Source organism: Sceloporus occidentalis, unplaced genomic scaffold (genome assembly GCF_023333645.1).
Source record: "Sceloporus occidentalis isolate IW3139 unplaced genomic scaffold, rSceOcc1.0.p SCAF_100, whole genome shotgun sequence".
In the NCBI taxonomy this organism is placed as follows: Eukaryota; Metazoa; Chordata; class Lepidosauria; order Squamata; family Phrynosomatidae; genus Sceloporus; species Sceloporus occidentalis.
Window position 1 is genome coordinate 2,972,324 of NW_028317080.1, and position 13,539 is coordinate 2,985,862.

A 13,539-nucleotide genomic window follows, 5' to 3' on the forward strand; every position below is an offset into this window, starting at 1 on the left:
GGGAGTGCACCGAGCGCTTTCTGTGAGTCCGGAAGCTGCTTGTGATGTGACGGCGGCTCCGGTAAAGGGTGCTCCGTGAGCCCGAGAGGGCTGGCATGTCGGTAGAAGTTGTGTATCCACCCTGCTCTTGTGTGTTGTGTAGTTTCGGAGTCCCGCCGTGTGTGTAGTTCCCCCGGAGAGCGCTTCCTGTAGTGCCTGCTTCTGTATGTGTGCCGCCTCCGGTGTGTAGTTGTGTGGAGTGCTGCTTCGCTTGTCCCCCCCCCCCCCTCCACGGGGTGCGGTTGTGTAGCTGACCCGTGTCCCCCCGGTCTCTCCCGGTGGCGGGCCCCAGTTGTCTATGAGCGCCCCCCCGGTGATCCGGCCGCCCAGCCCCGCGGGCCCCGGCCTTTCTCTGCACATCCAGATCGGCCTGAGCCGGGAGCCCGTCCTGCTGCCCGAGCCTGGGGAGCTCAGCCTCGGAGCCGTCAGGGAGATGGCCTGCTCCATCGTGGACCAGAAGGTGAGGCCCGGCATACACACACACACACACACACACGTCTACACACAACACCCTGCCAGAGACACACAGCAGCAGCAACAAGTCAGCGCAGCAGACATTACTGTTCCGCAACTGTTAAGCAACAAGTACACACTGACTGCCACACAACTTTTACACACTTACAGCACAACACTAACAGCACAACTGATGCCACTGTCACAGCTAGCCGCATTTATCACATGTTGGGATGCTTCTTAAAACCGTGAATGCTGATGAAATAATTATTTTTGCCCTCCCTACTTATCAATCTCTAGTTATTAAACGAGCGTGTGGAAATCAAGGCTGCCGAAATGTGTGTTTATCGCAGTGGACGAGCCGGATTCGTTATTTAATTTCTCCGTTCTATGTTGTGCTATAAGTGTATGCGAAGCATAGAAGAAATGTCACATACACACACACATACACACATACACACACACAGACACTCACACACACCTCTCCTATGTTTAAATGAGTAACTGTATGACATGGCACATCTATGCTAATTGACATAAAGAACAGCTAAATCTGCCGATATTGCTTATTAATGATGTCATAAACTACGTTTAATGGTTAAGTCCGGCTGTGCGTATTACTGGATATATTTGGTCTTGGTATGTAGCGCCTGTTGCTCTCCGGCAGGGTGAGAATCGCCCGTTTTTATGTATAGGGCGTGCTGTCGGATTGAAGTCCCGTTTGGTCATAGAGTTTTTCACTGGAGGGGAAAACGTTAAGAGGAAAGCGAGGCGATTGTACGCTGAGAGCGGAGGGGGAGTAACAGGTAGAAGACTGAACTGTGTGCGTAAAACTTAGAAGCGACGTTTGCAAGGTTTACACTTATTATGCAACTTGTAGAAAGCACCGCTTTTGTGTGAAGAGGAAGGGAGGAAATGTATCGTGTAGGAGGTATCCTTCTGCCAAGGAGCTAGAAAACAAACAAAATAAGGTGTCAAGGAAATGGGCTCAGAGAAAGTAAAAAGAAAAAAAAAGTCTATTATATAGCAATACATAGACCAATATTTTATTATATATATATATATATTTATATAAAAAGTCCATTATATAGCAATACATAGACGAATATTTTATTATATAACTATTTATATAGCAATGCATAGGCTGATTATATATATATATATATATATATATATATATATATATATATATATATATATATTGTAGGGGACAGCTCACGCATGGGGCGGCAATGACAGTTTCACACAGGTTTCCAACGTAAAAGCGTGTTTATTTAGATGTTGTAATCACAGAGCACCTTGTAAACAAAACAAACTATAAGCCTGTCCGGCTCTAACTAAACAGCAGGATACCTCTCTAGCAGCCTAAGGTCTGACGCAAAGCAAAGTAACCAGTTTTGTATGGGGTAAAGCTTCATACCTGGTGGGCTGCAGCGCTGGCTGTAGCTGCTCCTTCATTCAGTGTCTCCCTCCCTCTGAAAACCTAACAGCCCTTTCTTTTAAGGCCTCCTCCCCAGTAACGAGCTTAGGAAGCCTCACCTGAGAGCACCTGGGTTTGCTACCAGGCCTGGCTGAGGTAACCAGGTGAGACATATATCCCATCAACCACTCTCCCATACACTTTACCACAATATATATATATAATCTATCCGCGGGCACACACTTTAGCTGTGTATGTGGAAGGACTTCGGTTATGTTTTCTTCTGTATGCAATGTTTTACAGAAATAAACTGATGTAATAGTTTGTGCTAAATGTAGTGTGAACCGTTTCAGCTGTCAGATGGAGCATCGGTACGCTGCGGTTGAACACGTGCGCTGATCAATACTCGGATACATTGTTGATAGTTGACTGAAGTGATGTGTTTGTATGTAAATAATGATATACAAAACACTACAAATAAACGATATATAAAGAACATTTATGAATAACTATTCTAATGCAATGTTAAACGTGTGGTCCAGTCTGTAAGGGCATTTGCTTGGTTGCTATGGTAATAAGACCACGTTTCATATATTGCACTAGAAGTTCTCTTTATAAATAATCCCCATTGTTGTGTGTGTTAGGGTACATGATAATAGTCATTAGATGGGTGTCTGATTTTATACCTTTCCTACCAAGCGTGCGAGATAATGTGGTGGTGATTAATTGAACGCTGGTCGACATTTAGGTAAAAATGAGTATTTAGAGTGCAGTTTGGTCGGTTTTCTAAATGAGTTTTCTTTTAGAAAGTGCGTCGTCTAAGCTGGTTGGCCTAACCCGATAACATCCTCTTTTTGATACTTAACCTAAGCATGACTTTTGTCCCTGGAAAATTTGAAACGATGGGGCGCTTGATCTAGATGCACTTGGAGAAAGTAGATCTCGGTCATAAATATTCAAATCCAACCAGCTTTTGAAGCCATCCCACACTGAGAGCATGATTTGTACCTGCATGAGAAGGATCAGAATCTCTGTTTTGACTTAACATTGTCTTCTGTCGGGAATTAACTGGTCCTCAAGGCGCTTTAGGGTGGTTTGGATGATGGTACACTGTGAATTAGAGGGCGATGGAGTTCCAGTGCATGTCTAAGTGGAGCAAATAAAGCACAGATCTTGCTATGCTGCTCAAGAGCGTCATTAGTGATTTGAAGCATAGGAAAAGAGTTGTAAATGGGTAAAAAGTTAGGAAAATGGTTATCGCCATCTTGGTCCAAGATAGGATGGAGCCTTTAGTCCAATTTGGTACTATGTATTGGGACAACATAGAAAGAGCTTTCAGGGCTCCAATGATCTCCTCTCTTTTCTGAAGAAGATACCTCTGAGGCCCGAAACATTTTGTCTTAACTTTGATTGGGGCATTAACCCAGTATATCGCCATGCTTTCAATTAATACCCAGCACAAGGACTTAAAAAAACCCCAAAACCTAATTTCCCCTCCACTGAGTTTCATTTGTAAACATATATTTTGGGGATCAGAGATTCAACTTCCTTTTTTTTCTTCTTGGGAATATTTGGATAAACATGGTTCTTCTGTTGTTCTGTAACTCAGACTGTCAACCTCATTGACTTAATTATGTCTTATGTTGGGCAATCCCTAAAGAGTATCTCTGAGATGCGTGGATTTGGGGCGAGGTGGACGTCACACTACTGTAACTATACATTGCACAGGGCCTCCTTGGCGTTTATTCTAGGGCTGGCTCATAATAAGGTATGCATAGTGAAGGCAGACTCAGTTTAGAGAATAAAAGTGTATATATGCTTATATATGTGCCTGTTGCCCCCCTTTCCTCTTAGTATTTGCAATATTTTCCAATATGTATTATACGCTCCAAGCCACGAAATCCCTCTGCTGTGTTTAATTACACAAATGACTGTTAGCCGTAGACAGTGGGGTGGCTAGCAGAGCGAGTAAACACAGAAAGTACAAAATCTGGACAACTGATTGTCTGCCAAGTGAAATGTAATTAAATGCATTATGCCAAGATCCAATGCGTGTGTCAGCGAGCAATGTCGTCGTCGTCGTATATGTAAGCATGCCCCAAAATATTTTCCAACGGTCTCTAACAGGGCTTTTGCATTCACTTATTAAAAGAACCTACATCTTTGTAATTGTTTGAGATATATTTGGGTTTGTCACTTAGTGCTGAAATATGTGGCAAAAGGTGGCATAGCTGGTGTACCAATCTTATCCTTACAATGGCTGAATTCAAAGGGACCACAGAGTAACATAAATAATCCAGGGTTATAATCCTAGGGACAACCGCAAATTAGCAGATCTCACTCATAAAAATGGTTTATTAACTATAAATATCGTTTAATCATACACATGCGTTGTAAGAATTTAGGATGTTCTAACCCCTGGGTAATCTGACAGCTTTGCCATAGTTTTTAAAAGCATTTAGGAATAAAAATAATTCTCCGGTTCTTTGGTTGTATGTGAAATAAAAGTTTTGAGGGTGGTGATTTTTGATTTTGTGTTTTCTCTCCCCTTTAAAAGGCAGATCTTGTTTAACTGAAGACGTATAAATGTTTTTTTCAGATTTTCGTTTTTTGGTTGAAGAATTTGCCCGTGAAATTCTGCATTCTCAAGATATTCGTGTTTTGTATCATTTCAGACATGATTCCTAGCTGTTTGTTTACTTAAATTGTATAAATACAAGAAAATACATACAAAGTATAATGTTGGTTGCAATCTGATTGTCTCTGCCTTCCTTCCATTAAATCCTCACGCCATGCATTGTATTTATACTTGCAGTTTCAGCGTCAACACGAGGTGACACAAACAGTCTTTCAAAGTAATTCTTGAGAGAAGGGACTGAGTTTATATTTGATCTGTATATAAGTATGGTTCTTACAACAGGTCTCGGGTTCCAGATACTGGAATCCACACTGATGACTGCTGAGTGCCCACGTAAGACCTGTACTTGAGATTTCTGATTTAATGGGAAGCAAAGTGTCTGGGAAAGCAAGCAGGCTGCCGGGTTGTATAGCGAGACGGCATTAGTAGCAGGAAGAGGTAGGTGGTTCTGCCACTTTACAGATCTCTGGTCAGACCTCGCCTAGAATATCGTGTATAATCCTCGAGACCCCATCTCCTCTAAGATGTTGACATATTGAAGGGAGGGCTACTAAAATGGTGAATGCTTTGCAGGATAATACCTTTCTGGAAAGGCTCAACATGTATAGTTTGGAGGAAAGAAGAGGGATATACGTTGGACACCAATATTTATTTCGAAGGAGGATAAATGTTAGAAGATGATTTCATAATCTAAAACTAGATGGTTAGAAGCTTAGATGCAGTGTAAGGGAGTTCTAGTTTACCAGTAAGGTGGTAGATAACTGGAAAAGTCTCCCACCAGAAGTAGACGTTAATACGAGGGGCTTAAACATGTATGGGATAGACATAGCGCAATCCTGCAGTTGATGAGACCAAGGACTGATTGCGGTCCGAGTCTTTATTTATAGCCGTAAACGAGGGCCGACTAGATGGGCTGAACGCCTTTAATTCAGCAGTCAGATGGTTGTGTGTTTTGTAAATAGGCAGAGATGAAGCAGGGCGTTCCTTGTCCCCACACAGCCCATGAGTTGGGTGTAGCCTGATAAGACGTTACTCCATTGCCCCTGTATTGTGGGAGTGGATCCATACATGTAATCCAACCTGACTGTGTAGAAAGCGTGTAACTATGCACACCGGCCTGCAGACCTTACTGAGAAGACAGATCCAGTCTCTGGCTTGACATCGCATCTAATGTTTCTGGGTTAATGAACGTCTGATAGTAGAAAACGACTGGTTTTGTCCACCAAATAAACCATTGATGGCAAATCCTGTGAGCCGTTTTTCTTGCTGGTGTTTTCTGTCAACCTGACGGCTGGTAGTACAGAAGCAGAATTTACCATGCATGCAATTTTTTTTGGTCTGTCACCCACAGCAGTTTCTCCGAATAATGCGCTATAATACGATGCCGTAGGTTATAACTGACATAAATGGTGACAATGTCATATTCCACTGGCATTCCAGTGTAATAAAGAAAACGTTATCCTTGGAAATGCATTTTTGTGAGCAATGGTGTCGTTTATCTTGGATAATGTAGTTGATTAACACACAGATGAGTCGAATAATTCCATCCCTATGATAGATGTGTGTGTATGTATGGATATGTTATTTTTTTTCTTGAGCCTGTACTGTTTCTATTCAATGCATTTATTACGTTTTCCCGTTATACATTTTCCCAACCGTTTACAGTAAGATATGATAAAATCAGTGTCTACACGTGGATCATCGCTATGTGCAGGTATGAGAGCAGGTTCTACAGATCCACACTTTGTGCCTTAACAGGTTTTTAACCATGTTGAACTTTTCTCTTAAAATGTTATCATTATTTTAAGCGTCGTAAAGGTTGTATCTTCAGATATCATCATTTAACGACTCCAAAAAAGCCCACACATTACAGTATATGCCAACAGAAGCATTTTAAGAGCTGTAGGTAACTGCTGTTAATGCTTTGGACGCCTTGCAGGTAGATATCATACTTGTCCCAGAAATGGTGACCAGAAACACGTTGGTCAACAAGAGTAAGAGAACTTCAGATGCTTTCTTTTTTGTAACACGAACATCTGTTGTTTTTCATTGGTGTTTGAACACATAGTAAACTTCAAAAGCCCACCCAAAGGCATGGACGCTCGCGCACGCCGTAGGAGGCTGAAGCACCCTTGGTCAAATGCTTCTATGAATACATGTTGTTATAGATACCTTTTTATAAGGCTAGATGTTGGGGAGGGAGTTCCTTGGAGAATTAGCGATTTATACTTTACATGGGAGGACACATTAGTACAGTAGTGTACGGTGTCCTCCTGTGTCCAAATGCGTGCAAAAAGTCTGGGTTCCCCCCTCTTAGCATTATGAAATAGCAGTCACCCCTCAGCGACCAGTGGATGGCTTAACGTTTAACTCTTTGTAAGTCTTGGTCATGCGTCTCAAGAGCCTGTTGTTGCCGCAGCGGTTTTATTACAAATCCAGGGTTCAGTCAGCTTGACTCTTTCATTTGAAAAAAGTAGGGGGTAGGGCTGCAACTAACTATTATTTTAATAATCGATTAGTTGGCCGATTTATTTTTTCGATTAATCGGATAAAAAATGCAATTTTTTTTCAATTTAAAATAATGTAATAAAAAACGTACAATTTACACTTTCATCTCTTTATCACAATGGCCTCTCTCTATTCACCTTCTTATTTTACTGACAATAATAAAAGCTACAAGAACCCAAACACAGTGTTTCTCAAACTAGGTTTTAATACAAAGTTATTAGTAAATATTAATTCATGTTAACTATTTTTCATATTTAATAAAAACTATGAGAAAAAAGCCTCGTTTAAATTCTTTTTATTTACCAAACTGCCCCCGGTTATGCACCTCTGACCCCCAGCTTGCCACTCTGCCCCCATATATGCCTTATACCTCTTATATGCCAGTGATATGCAACTGAGCCCCCTGATATACCTTTTACCCTCAGATATGTTTTATGCCCCCCTGATATGCCTAATATCGATATGCCTTATACCCCTATATGCCACTGAAATTCATAATACCCCCCATACACCACTCTGGCTCCCCCCCCTCCCATACACCACTCTGGCTCCTCCCCCCTCCCATACACCACTCTGGCTCCTCCCCCCTCCCATACACCACTCTGGCTCCTCCCCCCTCCCATACACCAATCTGGCTCCTCCCCCTCCCATACACCACTCTGGCTCCTCCCCCCTCCCATACACCACTCTGGCCCCTCCCCTCTCCCATACACCACTCTGGCTCCTGCCCCTCCCATTCACCACTCTGGCTCCTCCCCCCTCCCATACACCACTGGCTCCTCCCCCTACCATACACCACTCTGGCTCCTCCCCCCTCCCATACACCACTCTGCCTCCTCCCCCTCCCATACTCCACTCTGCCTCCTCCCCCTCCCATACACCACTTTGCCTCCTCCCCCTCCCATACATCACTTTGCCTCCTCCCCCCTCCCATACTTCACTCTGCCTCCTCCCCCCTCCCATACTCCACTCTGCCTCCTGTCAGCCACGGAGGTTCACAAGACACCAGGCAGCCGGGTAGAGAGGCAGAGTGCCATATGGGAGGGGGCGGAGCCAGAGTGGTGTATGGGAGGGTGGCTCCCATACACCCCTGACTCCTCCCCCCTCCCATACACCGCTCTGCCTCTCTACCCGGCTCCGTTACTGACAGGAACTTTCACTGTAGCTTCATAGAAGTAACGGAGGCTGTCTGTGCGATGCAGACCCCCACCGGCTGACAGAGAGGATGATCCTCTGTCAGCCGGTGGGGGTCTAAACGATGCGCACAGACAGCCTCCGTTACTGCCATTCACTTACGCTGAGGCTTCTATGAAGTCAGTAATGGAGCCGGGTAGAGAGGCAGAGTGATGTATGGGAGGGGGGAGGAGTCAGAGGGGTGTATGGGAGGGGGGAGAGAGACGGAAGTGAGAGACCGGCCGACAGTGAGGGGAATCCAGGTCCCCTGCAGCGTTGCGGGGGATCTGGATTCTAGTGTTATAATCCGATCTCTGTTTGAGGTCGGATTATAATTTTTATAATTGATTCGATTAATCGATAATGAAAATCGTTGACAACGATTTTCATTATCGATTTTATCGATTAGTTGTTTCAGCCCTAGTAGGGGGTATGTTGCTCATCAGCCGACTGTTGGTGGAATGTGTAAATTATATGGACTATGCAACCCTCTCATGCAGAGATTGTAATAACTACCTGCCGCTATACATTACATACATGTCGCCATGAAGATAGGCTTTATTTTTATTTTAAATATCTAATTTTAGTACTTGTTCGGAAATCTCTTTCCAACTTTAAGACTTCATTGTTGAAGTCACTTCAGTTTTTGTTTTCTTTTCAAAGGTCAGCTTACTCTTACTCGGGGACTCTCATCCCAGACGGCGGTCTGTTACCGGATCTCGCAAGATGGTGACAGGGCTGCATTTCAAGCCTATTTCCTGCTTGTCTGGATGTTTATGGGGCAAACAGAAATGATGATTTTTGATTCTACACCCTTGAGAAATAACAGTGGAAATAAAGAACAAATTAAAAATTCCAGTAAACCCCAAAAAGTGTCATTTTTCGAAGAGCAGTGTTTTTGGACTTAGACACGGCTTTCTCACAGAGACGGGCACTGCCAGCCTGCAGACAGTAGTCAAGTATGACACCAGGACAGTGGACCTGGTTTGTTGGGTGTATGGAGGCATTATCCACACTGATGCCGATAACGGGAAGCTCAGTGGTAGAGATGCTGTACTTCAGTTTGTGGGAGGCTGTTCAAGACCCGTTTTCAGCAGAAATGTTTTGTTTCCGTCACTTTTTTTGGTGCATGTAAGACTGGGCTGCGTACTAAAGTTTCTGCTTTCCATTCTATAACACCATCGCGTACATACGATACTGTTGAAGTAGCACCACTTCATTCATGGCTTCTGGTAAGATGCCATCGCTCAGCATGGTCAGGTTAGTAAGCCCAAGGTTTTCCATTAGCTGAGAACACGCCTTCTCACAGAGCCAAAGCAACGTTTTTCTTATTCATACTGTAGCCTGTAGGGGAGGAAACATTTCCATTCAGACAAAACCACTTTTCTGTCCCTGGTCATGATGGTGTATAAGGTGAGAGGTTGAACTGTTAAGTAGATCGAGTCCGATGAATGCTCAGTCCGATGCCCAGGGGCACGTGAAAGAGAAATCAGGCGCTGCCTAATATAGGTTATTTTATTTCTTACGTCTTGTTTAATCTTGGTTTATTATATGGCACGCAGCAGTGGACTGTGTTCTGGTAACTGCAGAGTTAAACAGACCATGGAAATTGTGGTCTGCGAGCCAGGAAACCGACACAAAGGCAGAGGCTGCCGGACTTGGCAATGTGTCTTTTTCGCTGGGAATTTGACATTTTTACTACAGGAGACCTTACAGGCTTATGTAATTTCAAATTGCGGCCTTTATTTTCTTTGATTTTTTTTATTTTATTTTTCCGCAACACATTGTTTGCGGAATAAAAGTGTGATTTCTGTCCGCGTTGAGGATTACCTTGCCTGCCAGCTCAAAGGAAGGCAGGAACAAATTGTGGAACCAAGTATCTTTTGTTCGGTTTACTTTCTAGCAAATTGGTTAGCGCGTTTTGCAAGGACTCCTCTTTGCCAATCAATGCTGAAAATGTGTGGTTTTCTTTTTAATGCCTCTTTAAATGCGGCTCGTTGCCACAGCACATGTAAGGTCTGTGTTTAAATATTTTTGTTACTCGCCCGTGCATTTTCAGTGGGTCACCCAACATACTCTCCAGTAATATCAAGTGAAATTGTTGGAACAAAGTTGTTTGCAGTTTAATACGTTTTCCCTTGCGATGCCTATGTAGGAGCTGCCGGTTTAGAGAGCACTGTTCACCAGTGATTTCAGTCTCCTGTGGCTTCGCCATACATTGTGCAGGTCTAACCTTTGGGAGCTTCTGCAGCATGCACAGCCGGACTGGCCCTGTGTCATGTATAGTTAAACCAGTGAGATTTGTGGCCTGTCTCCTCGGCCATTGAATTGCGGTTTTCACTGGGCCGGCTCGGCCCTTCTAGTTTGAGAAGCCTGCAGTTGTTGGCCCTTCGTAATGATTTGTAAAGTGAGTGCTTTGATAGCGAAACTCTTCCGTCAATGTTTCCATTTGCGTGAAGACCCTTAAACTTTCAAATACTGAATATAACTGTCAAAACAAATGATTTCATATGAAACAAAGTTGCACTACATCACATGTATCCAAAATAATCATGTAGCTTGATGATACACATTGGTGTTACAGTCACGTCCTCAAGGCCAGTACTTGGTGCGTAGTTTGATGTAGGTGTAGTCAATGAATAGCTTCTTGGATGTCGTGTAACTATAATTCATATGATGCCGTCCAAGTTGCAGGTTATTAGACTTGTGATAATTGTAGTTCCAAAACATTCCGGGAGCTACCAGTTTGATTTCTTTGGGATGGGACTCTTCGGGGCTCTTTCTGATTGGACCGATGAATTCTGAAGGTTAAAACAAATCTTTCATAGCCGAATAAGCTCAGCTACCCTCTTCTTCAGTAGAGTTGCCAGAGACAGGTCTCTGTGAGGTGCGATGCAAAGGGAGTGGGAGTAGTGTATGGATGTGTTTGTGTATGCCTTGCTGTCAGTATGTATTTGTGTGTGTGTGTACTGTAGTGTCTGTGTGTAAATTTGTAGTGCCATAGTTGGCGTGTCTATTGTATTGTTAAGTGTTTATAGTTTGGGTAGTGTAAATATATAGTGTTAGTCTGTGAGTGTAATATTGTTTGATAGTGTATGTTAGTGTGTGTGGTGTGTGTTACCATATGGCATTAGTACGTATGTATGTCAACATATAGTGTTAGCGTTTGTATTAGTGTATGTGCTAATGTGCGTACATGAGTATGGTGTTAGCGTGTTACTGTAAGATTGAGTTAGTGCTTGTGACCATATGTAGGCGTGTGTTTGTTACTGTATGGTGTTAGTGTGTAAAGTAAGTGTATGTTTGTGTATGGTGTTAGCATGAGTGTGTGTTATTTGGTGTTGGCATAACATGCTATTGTGTGTGTTTCAGTGCTGTGTGTGGGTCAGACTAGGGTTAGTGGCACCTGGGGGAAGGAGAGGAGGAGAATAGACTGGCGGATATGCGATGCACGGGGTCTCGCAGCGTCACATGACCTGTGCAGAATACACAGAAGTGACAGGCACAGTGAGCTCTGTTCCTGGTAGGTTCATATTGCATCATTTATGTTTAATGTACTAATGAATTTATCATTTTTAATGAACATTGAATTGATTTTTCTCCAATTTATTATTATTATTCAGAAATGTAACCTTTACCAATTGCCTTCATTCCCCAAAAATTGTATTTATCACCTTATTAAATGGATGAATGTTTTTACTAATTTATCAGTCCTTTCCTAAATGGATTACCGTTAATATATATTTGCCAAGTCTTTAATGTATTGATCAATACTTTATTAAAAACATTATTCTATTTATTACTTCGTTACAGCTACTAATTTTTTTTAGAATAGGACATATTTCTTAATTGAGACACTATATGGACAAAAGTATTGGGACACCTGACCATTCCATCATCAGGATGACTTTGATGCCTCCCTTTGCATCTATAAGAGCCTCCGCTCCTGGGAAGGCTTTCCACAAGATTGGAGTGTTTCTGTGGGAATTTTTGCCCATTTATCCAGTAGAGCTTTTGTGAGGTCAGACACTGATGTTGGGCGAGAAGGCCCGGCTCACAATCTCCATTCCAGTTCATCCTAAAGGTGTTCGATGGGGTTGAGGTTGGGGCTCCGTGCGGGCCGGTCAAGTTGTTCCACACAAAGCTCCAACCATGTCTTTATGGCCCTTGCTTTGTGCTTTGGAGCCCAGTCAATCTGGGACATTGTGCAAAATATCTTGCCCCCCGTCATAAACATGATTGGAAAATAAGCTGACTCCCACGTTTTTTGGCTAGTTCCACCGATTGGCTGCTTAAGCTGAATCTCCCCTCCCCCCACGGCTTTGCAAATCAAACCACACAAAATTTTCAAATGGCCGTGCACCTTTCATATGCATTCGATGGCCGGAATGTCCCTCTAATCATTGGATTATTACATTTTAAGATGTATTCTGTTTTAAGTTTAAATCGAGCAAATTGAGCAAGCGCAGCGTCGATCAGAGTGAACCCAAGTCTTACATAAAACACACGTCTGAAACGCTATACGAACAGCAACGTGATCTTTCTAATGCTTTTATTAGTAAATCTGTATGTCCTGCCTGACTGAAAATAGTGTACGTTCTGATGCAGAACGACGGAGGGTTTGTTTTGTTCTTGTCTGGTCATAGACTTGAGGTTATATATTAAAAGTATGGCAATCGTTAGGAAATTTTCATCACTTGTTACGGTGATGACATCGCTTTCTGCGTCGTCTGTCCGGGATCCTAGTTTGCTAACTTTTCTACTTGCGGAGCATCCTGCGGCTTCCAGATGCTGCCCACCCCTCCTTCTCCCGAATCTCCGCCAGTTTAGGAGGGGTGGAAGATGGCTCGGTTTACACTCCTCCCCCTCCATCCTGGGCAGTTTAATCCTTTTGCTGCCAGAGAGGTTTGGATCGCGTCGCTGTCGATTAAGCCGCAAAATCTACGGATTACAAACTACTCCTTAAAGGAGAATCGTATAGCTGAACGAGGAGACAAACCTTAGACATTTTCTCTTTACTCAGTGGGAATAATCTGTAAGCTTTCCTTAACTGCTTGCCCGTCTATGGAATGAATTAGCCGTTTTTGGCAGTTGGGAGTTAAAAGATGACAAAATATTTGTTCACGAATTTCTTCGAGAGAGAGCGGCAGTAATAGTGTTGTATCTTTTTTTTATGAAAGATGTTTTATGGAATTTTTTCTGGGATCTATCAGATTTTGAAAGAACGCAGTTGTCGGTTATACGCAGAGGGCTGTTATTTTGGGGTCCACTATGACCTTAGGGCCTGCTTCCATCACCCGTTGTGCAA

The 13,539-nt window shown here is 43.1% G+C and overlaps 1 protein-coding gene across 2 annotated transcripts in view; it reads left to right on the top strand.

Annotated features, from left to right (window-relative positions):
• The first annotated feature begins 337 nt into the window (after positions 1-337).
• LOC149284069 (serine/threonine-protein kinase D1-like) overlaps positions 338-13,539 on the top strand; it is a 49,849-nt gene continuing 36,647 nt past the window's right edge. For both annotated transcript variants that reach the window (XM_089497179.1, XM_089497180.1), the window contains exon 1: positions 338-499. In XM_089497179.1, coding sequence (XP_089353305.1) covers positions 338-499 — 162 coding nt within the window. The remainder of the gene's footprint in view (positions 500-13,539) is intronic.